This window comes from Babylonia areolata, chromosome 15 (genome assembly GCF_041734735.1).
Source record: "Babylonia areolata isolate BAREFJ2019XMU chromosome 15, ASM4173473v1, whole genome shotgun sequence".
Taxonomy (NCBI): Eukaryota; Metazoa; Mollusca; class Gastropoda; order Neogastropoda; family Buccinidae; genus Babylonia; species Babylonia areolata.
In genome coordinates this window covers 34,783,991-34,808,760 of record NC_134890.1, presented here as the reverse complement: position 1 = coordinate 34,808,760, position 24,770 = coordinate 34,783,991, and the positions used below count along the sequence as shown (strand labels likewise).

General features: G+C 44.5%; 1 protein-coding gene across 5 annotated transcripts in view; it reads left to right on the top strand.

Annotated features, from left to right (window-relative positions):
* Window positions 1-22,145, top strand: part of LOC143290284 (metal transporter nramp1 homolog) — a 33,420-nt gene extending 11,275 nt beyond the window's left edge. For all 5 annotated transcript variants that reach the window (XM_076599630.1, XM_076599628.1, XM_076599632.1 and 2 more), the window contains exons 7-18: window positions 655-802; window positions 1,989-2,127; window positions 3,907-4,062; window positions 4,666-4,735; window positions 5,807-5,904; window positions 7,605-7,694; window positions 8,189-8,218; window positions 11,308-11,528; window positions 13,943-14,018; window positions 17,095-17,172; window positions 19,095-19,127; window positions 21,110-22,145. In XM_076599630.1, coding sequence (XP_076455745.1) covers window positions 655-802; window positions 1,989-2,127; window positions 3,907-4,062; window positions 4,666-4,735; window positions 5,807-5,904; window positions 7,605-7,694; window positions 8,189-8,218; window positions 11,308-11,528; window positions 13,943-14,018; window positions 17,095-17,172; window positions 19,095-19,127; window positions 21,110-21,265 — 1,295 coding nt within the window. In that variant the 3' untranslated portion in view covers window positions 21,266-22,145. The remainder of the gene's footprint in view (window positions 1-654; window positions 803-1,988; window positions 2,128-3,906; window positions 4,063-4,665; window positions 4,736-5,806; window positions 5,905-7,604; window positions 7,695-8,188; window positions 8,219-11,307; window positions 11,529-13,942; window positions 14,019-17,094; window positions 17,173-19,094; window positions 19,128-21,109) is intronic.
* The last annotated feature ends 2,625 nt before the right edge of the window (window positions 22,146-24,770 follow it).

Sequence of the window (24,770 nt, the reverse complement as noted above, 5' to 3'; positions counted from 1 at the left end):
ACAGGTAAGGGCTGTGTTAAAGGCTGTGTGACACCTAAGGGCTGTGTGACAGGTAAGGGCTGTTTTCAGGTAAGGACTGTAAGAGGGATGAAACAATACCAAAAAGAAGTTCTGTAAACAGGGTGGTTATGAATGTGTTGCAGTGTGTCATAGTTCATAGTGACATTAACAGTGATTAGGTGTGCCAATAGGGGTACACATGCGTACCACATCTGGTGCTGTGGGTGATGATGACATCATTGATGATGTTAATGTCAACAGGTATGCACCTAGCCGCAGTGTCTACATGAGTACCCATGTCCCGTGCCTGGTGCTGTGGGTGATGATGATGATGATAACGATTTGGACAGGTGTGCACCTGGCGCAGGTGTGCAGACAGGAGTATCCCTGTGTCCCACGTCTGGTGCTGTGGGTGATGATGATGATGATGGCATAAATGATGATGGTGATGATGATGATGATGATGACAACGATGATATAGGATAACAGTGTGGACAGGTATGCATCTGGCAGAGGTGTGCAGACAGGAGTATCCCTGTGTCCCACGCCTGGTGCTGTGGGTGATGATGATGATGATGATAACAACAACGATTATGATGATGATGATAACAATAATGATGGTGATAATGATAATGATGATAACAATGTGGACAGGTATGCACCTGGCAGAGGTGTGCAGACAGGAGTACCCCCGTGTCCCACGCCTGGTGCTGTGGATGATGACAGAGATAGCCATCATCGGCAGTGACATCCAGGAGGTCATCGGTTCGGCCATCGCCATCAGCCTTTTGTCAGACCACAGGTGGGTGACCTTGTGTGTGGGTGTGTGTGTGGGGATGGAGGGTGTGGGTGGTGAGGGTGTGTGTATGGGTGATTATGGTGGTGGGTGGAGATGGTGTGTGTGGGTGAGTGGATGGGTGATGAGGGGAGGTGGGTGTTTGGGTGGAGAGGGTGTGTGTGGTGGGTGGGGGGGGAGAGTGTGTGTGAGTGGTGAGGGTATATGTGTGTGGTTGTGTGTTTTGGTATATGTATGATGTGTGTGTGTGTGTGAATGTGTGTGTGTGTGTGTGTGTGTGTGTGTGTTCTTCTGTCCACATATTGTGATTTTAGCCAAAAAAAAATCAAAAAAAATCCATGTACAAAAAAACAAGAACCCAGAACAAAGGTAATTGTAAATTTAATCAAATGAATTGTCAAACTGCACTGTGAATCAAACTTTCAGAAATTATTAACAATGCTAAAGTATTGGTGGTTTTAGGGTACTGATGAGGGTGGTTTTAGGGTACTGATGAGGGTGGTTTCAGGGTACTGACGAGGGTGGTTTCAGAGTACTGATGAGGGATGGTTTCAGGGTACTGATGAGGGTGGTTTTAGGGTACTGATGAGGTTTTTTTTAGGGTACTGATGAGGGTGGTTTCAGGGTACTGATGAGGGATGATTTCAGGGTACTGATGAGGGATGGTTTCAGGGTACTGATGAGGGTGGTTTCAGGGTACTGATGAGGGTGGTTTTAGGGTACTGATGAGGGTACTGATGAGGGTGGTTTCAGGGTACTGATGAGGGTGGTTTTAGGGTACTGATGAGGGTGGTTTCAGGGTACTGATGAGAGGTGGTTTAGGGTACTGATGAGGGATGGTTTCAGGGTACTGATGAGGGTGGTTTCAGGGTACTGATGAGGGGTGGTTTCAGGGTACTGATGAGTGGTGGTTTAGGGTACTGATGAGGGTGGTTTAGGGTACTGTTGAGAGGTGGTTTCAGGGTACTGATGAGTGGTGGTTTAGGGTACTGATGAGGGTGGTTTAGGGTACTGATGAGAGGTGGTTTCAGGGTACTGATGAGGGTGGTTTCAGGGTACTGATGAGTGGTGGTTTAGGGTACTGATGAGGGTGGTTTCAGGGTACTGATGAGGGTGGTTTCAGGGTACTGATGAGGGTGGTTTCAGGGTACTGATGAGGGTGGTTTCAGGGTACTGATGAGGGTGGTTTCAGGGTGCCCCTGTGGGCGGGTGTGCTGATCACGGGGGCAGACACCTTCACCTTCCTGTTCCTGGAGTCGGCAGGCCTGAGGAAGCTGGAGGCCTTCTTTGGGGCCCTCATTCTGGTCATGGCTGCCTGCTTCCTCTACATGGTCAGTGCTCACACCTCCCCTCTCACCTCTCACCTGTCACCTCTTACCTCTCACCTCACCTGTCACCTCACCTTTCACCTCTGTCACCTGTCATCTTGGTCATGGCTGCCTGCTTCCTCTACATGGTCAGTGCTCACACCTCTCCTCTCACCTCTCACCTGTCACCTCTCACCTCACCTGTCACCTCACCTTTCACCTCTGTCACCTCTCACCTCATACTTCTGTCATCTGTCACCTGTCACCTCTCACCTGCAATCCTGGTCATGTCTGCCTGGTTCTTCTCCACCTCTCACCTCACCTCTCACCTCACCTCTCACCTTTGTCACCTCTCACCTCACCTATCATCTCTCATCTCTCACATCTGTCACCTCACACCTGTCATCCTGGTCATGGCTGTCTGCTTCCTCTACATGATCAGGCTCACACCTCTCACCTCACCTATCACCTCACCTCAACTCTCACCTCACACCTCTCATCTCTGTCACCTGTCATCCTGGTCATGGCTGTCTGCTTCCTCTGTAATTATGGTCAGTGCTCACACCTCTCACCTGTCACCTCTCCTCTCCTCTCACCTCACCTCTTACCTCTCACCTCACCTCTGTCACCTTTCACCTCTCACCTGTCACCTCTCAACTCATCTCTGTCACCTGTCATCCTGGTCATGGTTGTCTGCTTCCTCTTTGTGGTCAGTGCTCACACCTCTCACCTCTCCTCTCACCTCTGTCACCTCTCACCCCTCTCACCTCTGTCACCTCTCACCTCTGTCACCTCTCACCCCTCTCACCTCTGTCACCTCTCACCTCTCACCTCACCTCTCATCTCTCACCTCTCACCTCTCCTCTCCTCTCCTCTCACCTCTGTCACCTCTCATCTCTTTCCTCTCACCTCTCACCTCTCCTCTCCTCTCACCTCTCACCTCTGTCACCTCTCACCTTACCTCTCACCTGTCACCTCACCTCTCATCTCTCTCCTCACACTTCTCACCTCACCTCTCACCTGTCACCTCACCTCTCACCTGTAACCTGTCACCTCACCTGTCACCTGTCACCTCACCTCTCACCTGTCACCTGTCACCTGTCGCCTCACCTCTCACCTGTCACCTGTCACCTCTCACCTGTCACCTCTCACCTGTCACCTCACCTCTCACCTGTCACCTGTCACCTCTCACCTGTCACCTCACCTCTCACTTGTCACCTCACCTCTCACCTCTGTCACCTGTCATCCTGGTCATGGCTGTCTGCTTCCTCTGCAAGGTCAGTGCTCACACCTCTCACCTGTCACCTGTCACCTCTGGCACCTCCACCTTGTGCCTCTCCGCCCTTCCCTAGTTTTGATGTCAAGGAGGTTTCAGAGCATGTGGAGAGATCATAAACTACAGTATATCTGCTGTAAAAAAAAAAAAAGAAAAAGAAAAAAAAAAGCAAAAGAAAAGAGCAGCAGATGCCAGACCTTGCCATAAACCGAAGGAAGAAAGAGAAAGATACATGGAAGGAATGATTGAAATGACTAAAAAAAAAAAAAAAAAAAGGAACGAGAAAGGGCCATGCTTAGCAAACCTGCATACACCCACACATGGTGTGCACACACACTGATGTTCCCACAGTACATCATGGTGAAGCCAGACACAGTACTGATCCTGGAAGGTCTGTGGTACCCCTGGTGTACAGGGTGTGGTGTGTCGTACATGGTGATGATGATGATGATGATGATGGTGATGATGATGATGATGGTGATGGTGATGATGATGGTGATGGTGATGATGATGGTGATGTCCCACAGTACATCATGGTGAAGCCAGATGCTGTACTGATCCTGGAAGGTCTGTGGTACCCCTGGTGTACAGGGTGTGAGAGAGAGGCCATCAAACAGCTGGTGGGCATTGTGGGGGCTGTCATCATGCCGCACAACATCTACCTGCATTCTGCTCTTGTGCTGGTCAGTGTGTGTGTGTGTGTGTGTGTGTGTGTGTGTGCGTCTGTGTATGGTGTGTGTGTGAGTGTGGTGTGTGTGAATGTGGAGCGTGTGAGTGTGGTGTGTGTGTATGTGTGTGTGTGTGGTGTGTGTGAGTGTGTTGTGTGTGCGTTTGTGTGTATGTGTGGTTGTGTGTGTTTGTGTGTATTTGTGTGTGTGTGCTTTCGTGTGTGTGTGTGTGTGTGTGTAGTGGATACTTTGGAGGTAGGATATGTTGATGATATCACCGTACTGAATATCAGTTTCCTACAGTCAGTGGATTTATTACTGAATCAGGCTGGATTGCACAGTCAGTCTCTGCTGCTGTAAGTATGCTTGGCTGTAAGAATTTTCCTTTTGCAGACAACGAATTAGCGCAGAGCATACATAGACTTAGGAAAATTCTTACTGCGAAGCAAACTGTTGAGTTGGCTTGTTCAGCCCAGCACTGTCACCGATTCCCACCGTCCTTACTGTCTGATGCGCACCTTCTTTATTTCTTTGATAACAGAGCGTTGTTTGCCGCTATGTTTTGCTGTGCTGTGTTGATGATTGTGAATGGTGGGTGTGTTTCTCTGCTGTCGACAGTCACGGGATGTGGATCGCAGAGACACTGGGGCCGTGAAGGAAGCCAACATGTATTACGTCATTGAATCCGGTAAGAGGTTTTTTCTTTTAAATAAATCATTTATTTTTTTGTTAGGCCGGCCTTGCTCAAGGCTGATGTGATTTGAAGTGAACTTTGATAGCTGTGTCAAGCATTTTTTGATAGCAACAGTACTATTTTTAGTATGATAAACATTCCAGTTCAGTGTCATTGTTTGGGCCATGTAGGGTCAGGGTGTCTCACTGGGTACAGTTCAGTGTCATTCTTTGGGCCATGTAGGGTCAGGGTGTCTCACTGGGTACAGTTCATTGTCATTGTTTGGGCCATGTAGGGTCAGGGTGTCTCACTGGGTACAGTTCATTGTCATTGTTTGGGCCATGTAGGGTCAGGGTGTCTCACTGGGTACAGTTCATTGTCATTGTTTGGGCCATGTAGGGTCAGGGTGTCTCACTGGGTACAGTTCATTGTCATTGTTTGGGCCATGTAGGGTCAGGGTGTCTCACTGGGTACAGTTCAGTGTCATTCTTTGGGCCATGTAGGGTCAGGGTGTCTCACTGGGTACAGTTCAGTGTCATTCTTTGGGCCATGTAGGGTCAGGGTGTCTCACTGGGTACAGTTCATTGTCATTCTTTGGGCCATGTAGGGTCAGGGTGTCTCACTGGGTAAAGTTCAGTGTCATTCTTTGGGCCATGTAGGGTCAGGTCTGTCACTGGGTACAGTTCATTGTCATTCTTTGGGCCATGTAGGGTCAGGGTGTCTCACTGGGTACAGTTCATTGTCATTGTTTGGGCCATGTAGGGTCAGGGTGTCTCACTGGGTACACTGGGTACACTGAACTGAGCACTGCACAAGTTTGGACTAGTTTTAATGGCATTCTTGCTGAATACTGATGTGTACCAACATTGTCAGAATCCAGTAACACTGATGTGTGTACATGAATGTGTATGTTAGTGTCCATGTGTGTGTGTGTGTGTGTGTGTGTGTGTGTGTGTGTGTGTGTGTGTGTGCATATATATGTGTATGTGTGTGTCTGTGTGTGTGTGTGTGTGTGTTTGTGTGTGTGTGTCCATGCATGTGTATATGCATATATGACTATTGTTTATGACTGTGTGTGTGTTTCAGTGTTGGCACTGTTTGTGTCGTTCATGATCAACCTGTTCATTGTGGCTGTGTTCGCGGCAGCCTTCTCCGACACTGACTATGCCACGCTCAGAGAAGCCGTGAGATCTGTCGCTGTCTGTCAGCAGGCTGTCATTTGTTGGCTCCTGTCTGTTTTCTTTCTTTCTTTTCTTTTTATATATTTTTTTTTTGAAGAAACCTATTTATCTATTCATTGTTTTGTTTGGTGCCTCAGAAATTTGGAAGCTATTGTTTGTTTTCTGTATTTCAGTTGGGGTCTGTTTAGGTTTGGACTACTTGACAAGGCTGTACTGTCATGATATATTGTGGCATCAGCCATGCTGACACCTGCAGTGTTGGTCACGACATTTGAGCACCACTACCAGTGACACATCCATGAAGTGGGTGACCCCAGACCATGTGGCCCGTCTTCCCGTTTGGGCCCATAGCACATTCAGCTGTAGGTCGGAGCTGGCCACGGGGTGTAAAACCTACCTCTGATGGGGCTCAAACCTCCACATTCAGCTGTAGGTCGGAGCTGGCCACGGGCTGTAAAACCTACCTCTGATGGGGCTCAAACCTCCACATTCAGCTGTAGGTCGGAGCTGGCCACGGGCTGTAAAACCTACCTCTGATGGGGCTCAAACCTCCATCCTCCCAGTTGTAAGTCTGCAGTGCTAATCGAATGACTAGTGTCCAGACCACCACTCAAGGTTTAGCAAAGGGGGATAAAATAAAACATTGGGGAGAATAGGATTTGATCCAGTGCGCTCAGCTTATCTCACTTCCCAGGTGGACGTGTTGTGACCACTACACCACCACTCCACATTATTACCAGCTTTATGGGTTAGTGATGATAGTGATTTGGGTTGCATTGTATTGTTTTGTATTGTATTGTGTTGTATTGTATTGTACTGTATTGTATTGTACAGGGGGAGTGGCTAAGCCAGCATTATGGGATGGCCATGAAAGTGATGTGTGCTGTGTTGTGTTGTATTGCATTGTACTGTATTGTATTGCATTGTATTGTACTGTATTGCATTGCATTGTATTGTACTGTATTGTATTGCATTGCATTGTATTGTATTGTATTGTGTTGTACTGTATTGTATTGTACAGGGAGAGTGGCTAAGCCAGCATTATGGGATGGCCATGAAAGTGATGTGTGCTGTGTTGTGTTGTGTTGTATTGCATTGTATTGTATTGTATTGTGTTGTATTGCATTGTATTGTATTGTATTGCATTGGACCGTATTGTATTGTATTGCATTGTACTGTATTGTATTGCATTGTACTGTATTGTATTGTGCAGGGAGAGTGGCTAAGCCAGCATTATGGGATGGCCATGAAAGTGATGTGTGCTGTGTTGTGTTGTGTTGTGTTGTATTGCATTGTATTGTATTGTATTGTATTGCATTGTACTGTACTGTATTGTATTGCATTGTACTGTATTGTATTGTACAGGGGGAGTGGCTAAGTCAGCATTATGGGATGGCCATGAAAGTGATGTGTGCTGTGTTGTGTTGTATTGTACTGTATTGTATTGCATTGTACTGTATTGTATTGTATTGTATTGCATTGTACTGTATTGTATTGTATTGTACTGTATTGTATTGCATTGTACTGTATTGTATTGTATTGTATTGTATTGTATTGTATTGTATTGCATTGTACTGTATTGTATTGTACAGGGGGAGTGGCTAAGCCAGCATTATGGGATGGCCATGAAAGTGATGTGTATTGTATTGTATTGTATTGTACTGTATAGTATTGTATTGCATTGTACTGTATTGTATGTACAGGGGGAGTGGCTAAGCCAGCATTATGGGATGGCCATGAAAGTGATGTGGGCTGTGGGATTGTTGGCTGCAGGACAGAGTTCCACCATGACTGTAAGTTGTGTGTGTATGTGTGTGTCTGTGTGTGAGTGTGTGTGTGTGTGTGTGTGCGTGTCTGTGTGTCTGTGTGTTTGTGTGTGTGCGTGTATGTGTGTGTGCGTGTCTGTGTGTGTGCGTGTATGTGTGTGTATGTGTGTCTTTCTGAATTTGTGTGTATGTGTGTGTGTGTGTGTGTGTGTGTGTGTGTGTGTGTGTGTGTGTGTATGTGTGTCTTTCTGAATTTGTGTGTATGTGTGTGTGTGTGTGTTTGTGTGCATGTGGTGTGTGTGTGTGGGGGGGGGGGGGGGGGGGGACTGAGAGATACCACAGATGTTGACATTTTCAAAATCCCTAACATGGATTTGACTGTTTTGAAGTGCATTTTGTTTGAAGTATTCTTTCTTTAATTTTTTTATCATTATTTTATGCAGGCTTTTAAAAGTGAAAAATGAGAAAGTGGACTTGTTGAAGAGAGAATAGCATAGTGTTTGTTTGATTCTCCATTGCAGGGGACCTATGCTGGGCAGTTTGTGATGGAGGTAAGAATCAGTCCATGTCTCCCTGCCTCCTGCTCCCTTTCTTGTTCCTCTCTGATGTTTGTGTCTGTCAGAAAGGGAGGGGTGAGGTGTTGAACAGGGAGTGGATCATACACACTGATGACTGTATTTCATTCAAGATGGAAGATTTTTGAAGTGTGCGGTGAAGAAATGAATGTCACTTTACAGTGAAGCTTTTGGCTGCTGTCTGGCTGCCTTCATTAGTGCTCTACTGAAGACTGACCAGAACTGGTATTTGATACAAGCTATGACATTTACCAACTTGTATTTGATACAAGATATAACATTTACTGAGGCACATATAAGATAAAGACTGACAAGAACTTGTATTTGATACAAGATATGACATTAACAAAGGTTATATAAAATGTAATGCAGTACGAATGTTGAGAGATCATGCACTTGAGGCCTGACTAGCACATTGGATTATGCTGCTGGTCAGGGATCTGCCTTGCAGATGTGGTGTAGTGCACATGGCTCAGCCTGAATGCACTGAGGCCTCCTTGAGAAACTGAACCTTAGCATTCATCAGATGTGGTGTAGTGCACATGGCTCAGTCTGAATGCTCTGAGGCCTCCTTGAGAAACTGAACCTTAGCATTCATCAGATGTGGTGTAGTGCACATGGCTCAGCCTGAATGCTCTGAGGCCTCCTTGAGAAAGTGAACCTTAGCATTCATCAGATGTGGTGTAGTGCACATGGCTCAGTCTGAATGCACTGAGGCCTCCTTGAGAAAGTGAACCTTAGCATTCATCAGATGTGGTGTAGTGCACATGGCTCAGTCTGAATGCACTGAGGCCTCCTTGAGAAACTGAACCTTAGCATTCATCAGATGTGGTGTAGTGCACATGGCTCAGTCTGAATGCTCTGAGGCCTCCTTGAGAAAGTGAACCTTAGCATTCATCAGATGTGGTGTAGTGTCAATCTGAATGCACTGAGGCCTCCTTGAGAAACTGAACCTTAGCATTCATCAGATGTGGTGTAGTGCACATGGCTCAGTCTGAATGCTCTGAGGCCTCCTTGAGAAAGTGAACCTTAGCATTCATCAGATGTGGTGTAGTGCACATGGCTCAGCCTGAATGCACTGAGGCCTCCTTGAGAAAGTGAACCTTAGCATTCATCAGATGTGGTGTAGTGCACATGGCTCAGCCTGAATGCACTGAGGCCTCCTTGAGAAAGTGAACCTTAGCATTCATCAGATGTGGTGTAGTGCACATGGCTCAGTCTGAATGCACTGAGGCCTCCTTGAGAAAGTGAACCTTAGCATTCATCAGATGTGGTGTAGTGCACATGGCTCAGTCTGAATGCACTGAGGCCTCCTTGAGAAACTGAACCTTAGCATTCATCAGATGTGGTGTAGTGTCAATCTGAATGCACTGAGGCCTCCTTGAGAAACTGAACCTTAGCATTCATCAGATGTGGTGTAGTGCACATGGCTCAGTCTGAATGCTCAGAGGCCTCCTTGAGAAAGTGAACCTTAGCATTCATCAGATGTGGTGTAGTGTCAATCTGAATGCACTGAGGCCTCCTTGAGAAACTGAACCTTAGCATTCATCAGATGTGGTGTAGTGTACATTGCTCTGTCTGAATGCACTGAGGCCTCCTTGAGAAAGTGAACCTTAGCATTCATCAGATGTGGTGTAGTGCACATGGCTCAGTCTGAATGCTCTGAGGCCTCCTTGAGAAAGTGAACCTTAGCATTCATCAGATGTGGTGTAGTGCACATGGCTCAGCCTGAATGCACTGAGGCCTCCTTGAGAAAGTGAACCTTAGCATTCATCAGATGTGGTGTAGTGCACATGGCTCAGTCTGAATGCTCTGAGGCCTCCTTGAGAAAGTGAACCTTAGCATTCATCAGATGTGGTGTAGTGCACATGGCTCAGTCTGAATGCACTGAGGCCTCCTTGAGAAAGTGAACCTTAGCATTCATCATGCATACCTGGACAAGAGTGAAACTTGGAACACATACTGAGTGGCTGAGAAGACCATCAAATCAATGTTAAGCTTGTCATGTGGCGTATTCCAGGGTGTTTACAATGCTGAGCAGGTCATTTGATGTATTCCAGGGTTTTTACAATGTTAAGTGGGTCATTTGACGTATTCCAGGGTTTTTTTACAATGTTAAGCGGGTCATTTGACGTATTCCAGGTTTTTGACAAGGTTAAGCAGGTCATTTGATTTATTCCAGGGTTTTTACAATGTTAAGCAGGTCATTTGACGTATTCTAGGTTTTTGACAATGTTAAGCAGGTCATTTGACGTATTCCAGGGCTTTTACAATGTTAAGCCCGTTATTTGACGTATTCCAGGGTTTTTACAATGTTAAGCAGGTCATTTGACGTATTCCAGGGTTTTTACAATGTTAAGCAGGTCATTTGACGTATTCCAGGGTTTTTACAATGTTAAGTGGGTCATATGGCGTATTCCAGGGTTTTTACAATGTTAAGCAGGTCATTTGACGTATTCCAGGGTTTTTACAATGTTAAGTGGGTCATTTGACGTATTCCAGGGTTTTTACAATGTTAAGCAGGTCATTTGACGTATTCCAGGTTTTTGACAATGTTAAGCAGGTCATGTGGCGTATTCCAGGGTTTTGACAATGTTAAGCAGGTCATGTGGCGTATTCCAGGGTTTTTACAATGTTAAGCGGGTCATGTGGCGTATTCCAGGGTTTTTACAGTGTTAAGCATGTCATGTGGTGTATTCCAGGGTTTTTACAATGTTAAGCGGGTCATTTGGCGTATTCCAGGGTTTTTACAGTGTTAAGCAGGTCATGTGGCGTATTCCAGGGTTTTTACAGTGTTAAGCATGTCATTTGGTGTATTCCAGGGTTTTTACAATGTTAAGCAGGTCATGTGGCGTATTCCAGGGTTTTTACAATGTTAAGCCGGCCATTTGGCGTACTCCAGGTTTTTTACAATGTTAAGCGGGTCATTTGGGGTATTCCAAGTTTTTTTTTTACTGTTAAGCGGGTCATTGGGCATATTCCAAGTTTTTTTTTTACTGTTAAGTGGGTCATTGGGCATATTCAGGGATTTTTGCAATGTTGAACTGGTCATGTGGCATATTCAGGGTTTTTTACAAATCCGCTGGGCTAAGTGGAAGCGGGTGTTGGTGACGCGGTCCATCGCCATCGTTCCCACGGTGATCATCGCCATAGTGACACAGGAGAAGCTGGACGACATGTTGCTGTGGCTGAACGTGCTGCAGAGCGTGCAGCTGCCCTTTGCCCTCCTTCCCATCATGCACTTCACCAACAGTGCCCACGTCATGGGCCACTTCCACAACTCCGTGTGAGCCTGCCCGTCATGTGGTTTAGAGGGGTGATTGTTGTCAGTCTACAGTCATGTGGATTGTTCAGGCCTTTGAGAGATGATTGTTGTCAGTGTGTGGATTGTTCAGGCCTTTGAGAGATGATTGTTGTCAGTGTGTGGATTGTTCAGGCCTTAGAGAAATGATTGTTGTCAGTGTGTGGATTGTTCAGGCCTTTGAGAGATAATTGTTGTCAGTGTGTGGATTGTTAAGGCCTTTGAGAGATGATTGTTGTCAGTGTGTGGATTGTTCAGGCCTTAGAGAAATGATTGTTGGCAGTGTGTGGATTGTTCAGGCCTTTGAGAGATGATTGTTGTCAGTGTGTGGATTGTTCAGGCCTTTGAGAGATGATTGTTGTCAGTGTGTGGATTGTTCAGGCCTTAGAGAGATGATTGTTGTCAGTGTGTGGATTGTTCAGGCCTTAGAGAAATGATTGTTGTCAGTGTGTGGATTGTTCAGGCCTTTGAGAGATGATTGTTGTCAGTGTGTGGATTGTTAAGGCCTTTGAGAGATGATTGTTGTCAGTGTGTGGATTGTTCAGGCCTTAGAGAAATGATTGTTGTCAGTGTGTGGATTGTTTAGGCCTTTGAGAGATGATTGTTGTCAGTGTGTGGATTGTTCAGGCCTTTGAGAGATGATTGTTGTCAGTGTGTGGATTGTTCAGGCCTTAGAGAGATGATTGTTGTCAGTGTGTGGATTGTTCAGGCCTTAGAGAGATGATTGTTGTCAGTGTGTGGATTGTTCAGGTCATAAAGAGATGATTGTTGTCAGTGTGTGGATTGTTCAGGTCATAAAGAGATGATTGTTGTCAGTGTGTGGATTGTTCAGGTCATAAAGAGATGATTGTTGTCAGTGTGTGGATTGTTCAGGTCTTAAAGAGATGATTGTTGTTAGTGTTATTTGTTTAGGCCTTAGAGAGATGATTGTTGTCAGTGTGTGGATTGTTCAGGCTTTAAAGTGATGATTGTTGTCAGTGTGTGATGTGGATTGTTCAGGCCTTAGAGAGATGATTGTTGTCAGTGTATGGATTGTTTAGGCCTTAGAGAAATGATTGTTATCAGTGTGTGGATTGTTCAGGCCTTTGAGAGATGATTGTTGTCAGTGTGTGGATTGTTCAGGCCTTAAAGAGATGATTGTTGTCAGTGTGTGGATTGTTCAGGCCTTTGAGAGATGATTGTTGTCAGTGTGTGGATTGTTCAGGCCTTAAAGAGATGATTGTTGTCAGTGTGTGGATTGTTCAGGTCATAAAGAGATGATTGTTGTCAGTGTGTGGATTGTTCAGGCCTTAGAGAGATGATTGTTGTCAGTGTGTGGATTGTTCAGGCCTTAGAGAGATGATTGTTGTCAGTGTATGGATTGTTCATGCCTTTGAGAGATGATTGTTGTCAGTGTGTGGATTGTTCAGGCCTTAGAGAAATGATTGTCAGTGTGTGGATTGTTCAGGCCTTTGAGAGATGATTGTTGTCAGTGTGTGGATTGTTCAGGCCTTAGAGAGATGATTGTTGTCAGTGTGTGGATTGTTCAGGCTTTAAAGAGATGATTGTTGTCAGTGTGTGGATTGTTCAGGTCATAAAGAGATGATTGTTGGTAGTGTGTGGATTGTTCAGGTCATAAAGAGATGATTGTTGTCAGTGTGTGGATTGTTCAGGCCTTAGAGAGATGATTGTTGTTAGTGTTGTTTGTTTAGGCCTTAGAGAGATGATTGTTGTCAGTGTGTGGATTGTTCAGGCTTTAAAGTGATGATTGTTGTCAGTGTGTGGATTGTTCAGGCTTTAAAGTGATGATTGTTGTCAGTGTGTGGATTGTTTAGGCCTTAGAGAGATGATTGTTGTCAGTGTGTGGATTGTTTAGGCCTTAGAGAGATGATTGTTGTCAGTGTGTGGATTGTTTAGGCCTTAGAGAGATGATTGTTGTCTGTGTGATTATGCAGCTGGTCAGGCATCTTCCTAGCTGATGAAGAGTAGCATATATGGATTTGTCTGAATGCAGTAATGATTCCTTCAGGATCTGAAACCATGGTTTGCACAGGTATTAAAGAGATGACTGTCATGAAAGTGCATTTAACATGCTGTGGAAAAGGTTTGTGTGTGCAAGTGATAGGCGGCATTTTCCATTTTAATTTTGTTGGTTTTTTTTTGCTTGTACATATGCAAATTGGCACATATTTTCATGCAGGTACATGATGATGATAATCTGGACAGGCACTTGAGATATGTTTGTACTAAACATGTGTGTGATGTGCTGTGGAAAAGTTAGTGTGTGCAAATTAGACATCTGTCCATGTTTTTTTTAATTGACATTTATTTTTACATTAGCATTGATTCTTAGGTAATATACATACAGGTGTGGTAGAATATGAGTCACAAAATACATTGTAACGTGTGTGTGTGTGCAGGTTTGTGAGGTGTGTGGTGGGAGCCATTATCTGTCTCATCATGGCTGCCAACATGTACCTGGTGTCACTGTATGTGGTGAGTACACCTGTACCTGATGTAACTGTGGTATGTACACCTGTACGTGGTGTCACTGTAGGTGGTGAGTACACCTGTACCTGGTGTCACTATGTGGTGAGTACACCTGTACCTGGTGTGACTATGTGGTGAGTACACCTGTACCTGGTGTTATTGGTGAGTACACCTGTACCTGGTGTGACTATGTGGGGAGTACACCTGAACCTGGTGTGACTGAGGTGGGTACACCTGTACCTGGTGTGACTATGTGGTGAGTGCACCTGTACCAGATGCACACACACACACCCACACACACACACACACAACATTGATAAACAGACATGCATGACCATGATGTGTGTTGTATGATAGTGTGATGTGTTGTATGATAGTGTGATGTGTTATATTATAGTGTGATGTGTTGTATGATAGTGTGATGTGTTAGTGTGATGTGTTGTATGATAGTGTGATGTGTTAGTGTGATGTGTTGTATGATAGTGTGATGTGTTATATGATAGTGTGATGTGTGTTGTATGATAGTGTGATGCGTTGTATGATAGTGTGATGTTTTGTCTGATAGTGTGATGTTTTGTATGTGTTGTATGATAGTGTGATATGTTGTATGATAGTGTGATATGTTGTATGATAGTGTGGTGTGTGTTGTATGATAGTGTGGTGTGTGTTGTATGATAGTGTGATGTGTGTTGTGTGATAGTGTGATGTGTGTTGTGTGATAGTGTGATGTGTGTTGTGTGATAGCGTGATGCGTTGTATGATAGTGTGATGTGTGTTGTGTGATAGTGTGATGTGTGTTGTGTGATAGCGTGATGCGTTGTATGATAGTGTGATGTGTGTTGTATGATAGTGTGATGTGTGTTGTGTGATAGTGTGATGCGTTGTATGATAGTGTGGTGTGTGTTGTATGATAGTGTGATGTGTGTTGTGTGATAGCATGATGTGTTGTATGATAGTGTGATGCATTGTATGACAGTGGGTTGTGTCATGCTGTGTGTTGTATGATATTGTGATGTGTCATGCTGTGTGTTGTATGATAGTGTGATGTGTCATGCTGTATTGTATGATAGAGTGATGTGTCATGCTGTGTGTTGTATGATAGTGTGATGTGTCATGCTGTGTGTTGTATGATAGTGTGATGTGTCATGCTGTGTGTTGTATGATAGAGTGATGTGTCATGCTGTGTTGTATGATAGTGTGATGTGTCATGCTGTGTTGTATGATAGTGTGATGTGTCATGCTGTGTGTTGTATGATAGTGTGATGTGTCATGCTGTGTGTTGTATGACAGTGTGATGTGTCATGCTGTGTGTTGTATGATATTGTGATGTGTCATGCTGTGTGTTGCATGATAGAGTGATGTGTCATGCTGTGTGTTGTATGATAGAGTGATGTGGCATGCTGTGTTGTATGATAGTGTGATGTGTCATGCTGTGTGTTGTATGATAGAGTGATGTGTCATGCTGTGTGTTGAATGATAGTGTGATGTGTCATGCTGTGTTGTATATTGTGATGTGTCATGCTGTGTTGTATGATAGAGTGATGTGTCATGCTGTGTGTTGTATGATAGTGTGATGTGTCATGCTGTGTGTTGTATGATAGTGTGATGTGTCATGCTGTGTTGTATGATAGAGTGATGTGTCATGCTGTGTTGTATGATAGTGTGATGTGTCATGCTGTGTGTTGTATGATAGAGTGATGTGTCATGCTGTGTGTTGTATGATAGTGTGATGTGTCATGCTGTGTGTTGTATGATAGTGTGATGTGTCATGCTGTGTGTTGTATGATAGTGTGATGTGTCATGCTGTGTGTTGTATGATAGTGTGATGTGTCATGCTGTGTTGTATGATAGAGTGATGTGTCATGCTGTGTGTTGTATGATAGTGTGATGTGTCATGCTGTGTGTTGTATGATAGTGTGATGTGTCATGATGTGTGTTGTATGATAGTGTGATGTGTCATGATGTGTTGTATGATAGTGTGATGTGTCATGCTGTGTGTTGTATGATAGCGTGATGTGTCATGCTGTGTTGTATGATAGAGTGATGTGTCATGCTGTGTGTTGTATGATAGTGTGATGTGTCATGCTGTGTTGTATGATAGTGTGATGTGTCATGCTGTGTTGTATGATAGAGTGATGTGTCATGCTGTGTGTTGTATGATAGTGTGATGTGTCATGCTGTGTTGTATGATAGTGTGATGTGTCATGCTGTGTTGTATGATAGTGTGATGTGTCATGCTGTGTTGTATGATAGTGTGATGTGTCATGCTGTGTGTTGTATGATAGTGTGATGTGTCATGCTGTGTGTTGTATGATAGTGTGATGTGTCATGCTGTGTTGTATGATAGTGTGATGTGTCATGCTGTGTGTTGTATGATAGTGTGATGTGTCATGCTGTGTGTTGTATGATAGTGTGATGTGTCATGCTGTGTTGTATGATAGTGTGATGTGTCATGCTGTGTGTTGTATGATAGTGTGATGTGTCATGCTGTGTGTTGTATGATAGTGTGATGTGTCATGCTGTGTTGTATGATAGTGTGATGTGTCATGCTGTGTTGTATGATAGTGTGATGTGTCATGCTGTGTGTTGTATGATAGTGTGATGTGTCATGCTGTGTGTTGTATGATAGTGTGGTGTGTCATGCTGTGTGTTGTATGATAGTGTGGTGTGTCATGCTGTGTGTTGTATGATAGTGTGGTGTGTCATGCTGTGTGTTGTATGATAGTGTGGTGTGTCATGCTGTGTGTTGTATGATAGTGTGATGTGTCATGCTGTGTTGTATGATAGTGTGATGTGTCATGCTGTGTGTTGTATGATAGTGTGATGTGTCATGCTGTGTGTTGTATGATAGTGTGATGTGTCATGCTGTGTGTTGTATGATAGTGTGATGTGTCATGCTGTGTTGTATGATAGTGTGATGTGTCATGCTGTGTGTTGTATGATAGAGTGATGTGTCATGCTGTGTGTTGTATGATAGTGTGATGTGTCATGCTGTGTTGTATGATAGTGTGATGTGTCATGCTGTGTTGTATGATAGTGTGATGTGTCATGCTGTGTGTTGTATGATAGTGTGATGTTTCAGGATCCCAATCTGCAGTGGTATTTCTATGTCCTGATCGGCTGTGGACTGTTCATCTACACCAGCTTTCTGCTCTACTTGGTGTGTTCACCTGTGTGTGTGTGTGTGTGTGTGTGTGTGTGTGTGTGTGTGTGTCTGTGTGTGTGTGTGTATGTGTGTATGTGTGTGTGTATGTGTGTGTGGTGTGTGTGTGTGTGTTTGTGTGTGTACACCTGTGTGTAACAGTGTGCATGTGTGTGTACATGTGTGTGTGTGTCTCTGTGTATGTGATGTGTGTGTACATGTGTGTACATGTTTGTGTGTGTGTGTGTGTGTACTCGTGTGTATCAGTGTGCATATGTGTGTACATGTGAGTGCGTGTATGTCTGTGTGTGTATGTGATGTGTGTGAGTATGTGTGCCTTTGCGCATGTTTGCGTGTGTGTGTGTGTGTGTGTGCATGCACACATGAATATCTATGGATGCATCTGTTAGCCTATGTAAGAGGATATTTTGCCAATGGTATGTTTACCTCCAAAGTTTACCTCCAAAGTAGCACTGGGAGAAAAAGGAGGGAGGCGTATTAGATGTACACTTCTTGGTAATTTGCATGTGGTGTGGCTGTGATGTTTGAGGTACACTTCCTTGGTAATTTCCATGTGGTGTGGCTGTGATGTTTGAGGTACACTTCCTTGGTAATTTCCATGTGGTGTGGCTGTGATGTTTGAGGTACACTTCCTTGGTAATTTCCATGTGGTGTGGCTGTGATGTTTGAGGTACACTTCCTTGGTAATTTCCATGTGGTGTGGCTGTGATGTTTGAGGTACACTTCCTTGGTAATTTGTATGTGGTGTGGCTGTGATGTTTGAGGTACACTTGGTAATTTCCATGTGGTGTGGCTGTGATGTTTGAGGTACACTTCCTTGGTAATTTCCATGTGGTGTGGCTGTGATGTTTGAGGTACACTTCCTTGGTAATTTGTATGTGGTGTGGCTGTGATGTTTGAGGTACACTTGGTAATTTCCATGTGGTGTGGCTGTGATGTTTGAGGTACACTTCCTTGGTAATTTCCATGTGGTGTGGCTGTGATGTTTGAGGTACACTTGGTAATTTCCATGTGGTATGGCTGTGATGTTTGAGGTACACTTCCTTGGTAATTTCCATGTGGTGTGGCTGTGATGTTTGAGGTACACGTGGTAATTTCCATGTGGTGTGGCTGTGATGTTTGAGGTACACGTGGTAATTTCCATGTGGTATGGCTGTGATGTTTGAGGTACACGTGGTAATTTCCATGTGGTATGGCTGTGATGTTTGAGGTACACGTGGTAATTTCCATGTGGTATGGCTGTGATGTTTGAGGTACACGTGGTAATTTCCATGTGGTATGGCTGTGATGTTTGAGGTACACTTGGTAATTTCCATGTGGTATGGCTGTGATGTTTGAGGTACACTTCCTTGGTAATTTCCATGTGGTGTGGCTGTGATGTTTGAGGTACACTTCCTTGGTAATTTCCATGTGGTGTGGCTGTGATGTTTGAGGTACACTTCCTTGGTAATTTCCATGTGGTATGGCTGTGATGTTTGAGGTACACTTCCTTGGTAATTTCCATGTGGTGTGGCTGTGATGTTTGAGGTACACTTGGTAATTTCCATGTGGTATGGCTGTGATGTTTGAGGTACACTTCCTTGGTAATTTCCATGTGGTGTGGCTGTGATGTTTGAGGTACACTTCCTTGGTAATTTGTATGTGGTGTGGCTGTGATGTTTGAGGTACACTTGGTAATTTCCATGTGGTGTGGCTGTGATGTTTGAGGTACACTTCCTTGGTAATTTCCATGTGGTGTGGCTGTGATGTTTGAGGTACACTTCCTTGGTAATTTCCATGTGGTATGGCTGTGATGTTTGAGGTACACTTCCTTGGTAATTTCCATGTGGTGTGGCTGTGATGTTTGAGGTACACTTCCTTGGTAATTTCCATGTGGTGTGGCTGTGATGTTTGAGGGTTTGTTTTTTGTTGGTTTGCAGGCCATGGGGATTTCAAACTACCTGAAGCTGAAGGTATTGATGTGCATGTCTGTAGTGTCTGTCTGCCTGTGTGCGTTGGTGTGTATGTCTGTATTGTCTGTCTGTGTGTGTGTTGGTGTGTATGTCTGTATTGTCTCTGTGTGTGTGTTGGTGTGCATGTCTGTATTGTCTGTGTGTGTGTGTTGGTGTGTATGTCTGTATTGTCTCTGTCTGTGTTTTGTGCATGTCTGTATTGTCTGTGTGTGTGTGTGTTGGTGTGCATGTCTGTATTGTCTGTGTGTGTGTGTGTGTTGGTGTGCATGTCTGTATTGTCTGTGTGCGTGTTGGTGTGCATGTCTGTATTGTCTGTGTGTGTGTTGGTGTGCATGTCTGTATTGTCTGTGTGTGTGTTGGTGTGCATGTCTGTATTGTCTGTGTGTGTGTGTTGATGTGCATGTCTGTATTGTCTGTGTGTGTGTGTTGGTGTGTATGTCTGTATTGTCTGTCTGTGTGTGTGTGTTGGTGTGCATGTCTGTATTGTCTGTGTGTGTGTTGGTGTGTATGTCTGTATTGTCTGTGTGTGTGTGTGTTGGTGTGCATGTCTGTATTGTCTGTGTGTGTGTTGGTGTGCATGTCTGTATTGTCTGTGTGTGTGTGTGTTGGTGTGCATGTCTGTATTGTCTGTGTGTGTGTTGGTGTGCATGTCTGTATTGTCTGTGTGTGTGTTGGTGTGCATGTCTGTATTGTCTGTGTGTGTGTGTGTTGGTGTGCATGTCTGTATTGTCTGTGTGTGTGTTGGTGTGCATGTCTGTATTGTCTGTGTGTGTGTGTTGGTGTGCATGTTTGTATTGTCTGTGTGTGTGTGTTGGTGTGTATGTTTGTATTGTCTGTGTGTGTGTGTGTTGGTGTGCATGTCTGTATTGTCTGTGTGTGTGTGTTGGTGTGTATGTCTGTATTGTCTGTGTGTGTGTGTGTTGGTGTGTATGTCTGTATTGTCTGTCTGTGTGTGTGTGTTGGTGTGCATGTTTGTATTGTCTGTCTGTGTGTGTGTGTTGGTGTGTATGTCTGTATTGTCTGTCTGTGTGTGTGTGTTGGTGTGCATGTCTGTATTGTCTGTGTGTGTGTGTTGGTGTGTATGTCTGTATTGTCTGTCTGTGTGTGTGTGTTGGTGTGCATGTCTGTATTGTCTGTGTGTGTGTGTGTGTTGGTGTGTATGTCTGTATTGTCTGTCTGTGTGTGTGTGTTGGTGTGCATGTCTGTATTGTCTGTGTGTGTGTGTTGGTGTGTATGTCTGTATTGTCTGTCTGTGTGTGTGTGTTGGTGTGTATGTCTGTATTGTCTGTGTGTGTGTGTTGGTGTGTATGTCTGTATTGTCTGTGTGTGTGTGTTGGTGTGTATGTCTGTATTGTCTGTGTGTGTGTTGGTGTGTATGTCTGTATTGTCTGTCTGTGTGTGTGTGTTGGTGTGTATGTCTGTATTGTCTGTGTGTGTGTTGGTGTGTATGTCTGTATTGTCTGTCTGTGTGTGTGTGTTGGTGTGCATGTCTGTATTGTCTGTGTGTGTGTGTTGGTGTGTATGTCTGTATTGTCTGTCTGTGTGTGTGTGTTGGTGTGCATGTCTGTATTGTCTGTGTGTGTGTGTTGGTGTGTATGTCTGTATTGTCTGTCTGTGTGTGTGTGTTGGTGTGCATGTCTGTATTGTCTGTGTGTGTGTGTGTGTTGGTGTGTATGTCTGTATTGTCTGTCTGTGTGTGTGTGTTGGTGTGCATGTCTGTATTGTCTGTGTGTGTGTGTGTGTTGGTGTGCATGTCTGTATTGTCTGTCTGTGTGTGTGTGTTGGTGTGCATGTCTGTATTGTCTGTAGTGTGTGTGTGTTGGTGTGCATGTCTGTTTCTGTCTGCTTGTTGCTGCACACACACACACACACACACACACACACACACACACACACACACACATGTGTATGTACATTATGTTTTGGAGAGAGAGAGAGAGAGATGAGACACCCAAGTTAACTGTGCCCACTGTCCCTGTCAGAGGTGGCTGCTGAACGTCTGCGGCTGTGACCTGCAGTCAGTGGAGCGCGACATGGAACGACGACACCACCTGGTCTACCCACGCCTGAGTGACCACGGTGAGGGGGATGGTCACCATGACGACACACCCCACTCTGAGGGATCGTCTGCTGCTTAATGCCCACTGTGATGCTGGTCACCATGACAACACAGCCCACATCGTCTGCTGCCTAGTGCCCACTTTTGGCAACTGAGTGCACTTAGCTCACGTAAAAGATCCCAAGGCAACAAAGGGGTTGTTTGTGGCAAATTTCTGTAGAAATACCCATTTTGGTAGTGAAACAAAAGTGTTTGCAGACAGACCAAAAACAAAAAAGAAAAGAAGGAAAAAAGGTGGTGGTGCACTGTAGTGATGCACTGTCCTCGCCGAGAGCAGCCTGAATTTGACGCAGAGACATCTGTTGGGACAAAAATGTCACACACTACTGTGTAATACAATGCAGTATCGGTATCAGTTGCTCAAGGAGGCGTCACTACGTTCGGACAAATCCATACACACTACACCACATCTGCCAAGCAGATGTCTGACCAGCAGTGTAACCCAACACGCTTAGTCAGGCCTTGAGAGAAAGAAAATTGTCAAAAAAAAAAAAAAAGGAAGAAAAAAAGAGAAGTAAATGAATGTTCAAGCTAAAAGATAAATAAACAGATGAATAAATAAATAAATTTTTTAAAAAGTAAAAAAAGATGATAATAATATTGCTGTACAATGCAGTACAGTACAAAAACCCCATGCGACACAGTAGAATACAATACAACAAAATACAAACCAGTGCAGTACAGTAAGTACAACACAACGCAACATGACGCAACACAACACAGCACCACATGACACGTTCTTGTCATTGTTCAGTCACACTGTGGTGTTGAGGTGTTTGTTGTTCAGATCAGTGTGTGGGAGGTGAAGGATTCCTTTCTGTGTCAGTGTGTTGTTCAGATCAGTGTGTGGGAGGTGAAGGATTCCTTTCTGTGTCAGTGTGTTGTTCAGATCAGTGTGTGGGAGGTGAAGGATTCCTTTCTATGTCAGTGTGTTGTTCAGATCAGTGTGTGGGAGGTGAAGGATTCCTTTCTATGTCAGTGTGTTGTTCAGATCAGTGTGTGGGAGGTGAAGGATTCCTTTCTGTGTCAGTGTGTTGTTCAGATCAGTGTGTGGGAGGTGAAGGATTCCTTTCTGTGTCAGTGTGTTGTTCAGATCAGTGTGTGGGAGGTGAAGGATTCCTTTCTGTGTCAGTGTGTTTGTTGTTCAGATCAGTGTGTGGGAGGTGAAGGATTCCTTTCTGTGTCAGTGTGTTGTTCAGATCAGTGTGTGGGAGGTGAAGGATTCCTTTCTGTGTCAGTGTGTTGTTCAGATCAGTGTGTGGGAGGTGAAGGATTCCTTTCTATGTCAGTGTGTTGTTCAGATCAGTGTGTGGGAGGTGAAGGATTCCTTTCTGTGTCAGTGTGTTGTTCAGATCAGTGTGTGGGAGGTGAAGGATTCCTTTCTGTGTCAGTGTGTTGTTCAGATCAGTGTGTGGGAGGTGAAGGATTCCTTTCTGTGTCAGTGTGTTGTTCAGATCAGTGTGTGGGAGGTGAAGGATTCCTTTCTGTGTCAGTGTGTTGTTCAGATCAGTGTGTGGGAGGTGAAGGATTCCTTTCTGTGTCAGTGTGTTGTTCAGATCAGTGTATGGGAGGTGAAGGATTCCTTTCTGTGTCAGTGTGTTGTTCAGATCAGTGTATGGGAGGTGAAGGATTCCTTTCTGTGTCAGTGTGTTGTTCAGATCAGTGTATGGGAGGTGAAGGATTCCTTTCTGTGTCAGTGTGCTTGTTGTTCAGATCAGTGTGTGGGAGGTGAAGGGTTCCTTTCTGTGTCAGTATGTTGTTCAGATCAGTGTGTGGGAGGTGAAGGGTTCCTTTCTGTGTCAGTGTGTTTGTTGTTCAGATCAGTGTGTGGGAGGTGAAGGATTCCTTTCTGTGTCAGTGTGTTTGTTGTTCAGATCAGTGTGTGGGAGGTGAAGGATTCCTTTCTGTGTCAGTGTGTTGATCAGATCAGTGTGTGGGAGGTGAAGGATTCCTTTCTGTGTCAGTGTGTTGTTCAGATCAGTGTATGGGAGGTGAAGGATTCCTTTCTGTGTCAGTGTGTTGTTCAGATCAGTGTATGGGAGGTGAAGGATTCCTTTCTGTGTCAGTGTGTTGTTCAGATCAGTGTGTGGGAGGTGAAGGATTCCTTTCTGTGTCAGTGTGTTGTTCAGATCAGTGTGTGGGAGGTGAAGGATTCCTTTCTGTGTCAGTGTGTTTGTTGTTCAGATCAGTGTGTGGGAGGTGAAGGATTCCTTTCTGTGTCAGTGTGTTGTTCAGATCAGTGTGTGGGAGGTGAAGGATTCCTTTCTGTGTCAGTGTGTTGTTCAGATCATTGTGTGGGAGGTGAAAAATTCCTTTCTGTGTCAGTGTGTTGTTCAGATCAGTGTGTGGGAGGTGAAGGATTCCTTTCTGTGTCAGTGTGTTGTTCAGATCAGTGTGTGGGAGGTGAAGGATTCCTTTCTGTGTCAGTGTGTTGTTCAGATCAGTGTGTGGGAGGTGAAGGATTCCTTTCTGTGTCAGTGTGTTGTTCAGATCAGTGTGTGGGAGGTGAAGGATTCCTTTCTGTGTCAGTGTGTTTGTTGTTCAGATCAGTGTGTGGGAGGTGAAGGATTCCTTTCTGTGTCAGTGTGCTTGTTGTTCAGATCAGTGTGTGGGAGGTGAAGGATTCCTTTCTGTGTCAGTGTGTTGTTCAGATCAGTGTGTGGGAGGTGAAGGATTCCTTTCTGTGTCAGTGTGTTTGTTGTTCAGATCAGTGTGTGGGAGGTGAAGGATTCCTTTCTGTGTCAGTGTGTTGTTCAGATCAGTGTGTGGGGGGTGAAGGATTCCTTTCTGTGTCAGTGTGTTGTTCAGATCAGTGTGTGGGAGGTGAAGGATTCCTTTCTGTGTCAGTGTGTTTGTTGTTCAGATCAGTGTGTGGGAGGTGAAGGATTCCTTTCTGTGTCAGTGTGCTTGTTTGGGAGGTGTCAAAGAATGTGGAGATATTTTGTTTGTTGCAAGTGTGTGTGTGTGTGTGGTGGTGTTTTTTTTTTTGTGAGTGTGTGCACAAAATGATCAGATGCAAACTAGTTACTCAAAAGTATCTTTTTGATATTGTATAAAGTGATCAAAATTACTTTGTTGTGATATATTTTGAAACCGCATTTAGGTGTGACAATATGGAATATACAGAAAATCTGATAATGCACAAAGTGGTCAGTGTTAGTTTGTTGTGATAGATTTGGAAACCACATGCAGGTGAGATGACTGTACGGTAGACACAGAAAATCAAAATCACCATCACTGCTTTGTGTTGACACTGTCATCTGTCTGTTCTGTGTGTACTCGTCTTTTGCAACCCAGTCAGTGTTAGAGGTGCCAAATACAATGATGATAGTCTTTTGCAATTCAGTCAGTGTTAGAGGTGCCAAATACAATGATGATAGTCTTTTGCAATTCAGTCAGTGTTAGAGGTGCCAGATACAATGATGATAGTCTTTTGCAGTCCAGTCAGTGTTAGAGGTGCCAAATACAATGATGATAGTCTTTTGCAGTCCAGTCAGTGTTAGAGGTGCCAGATACAATGATGA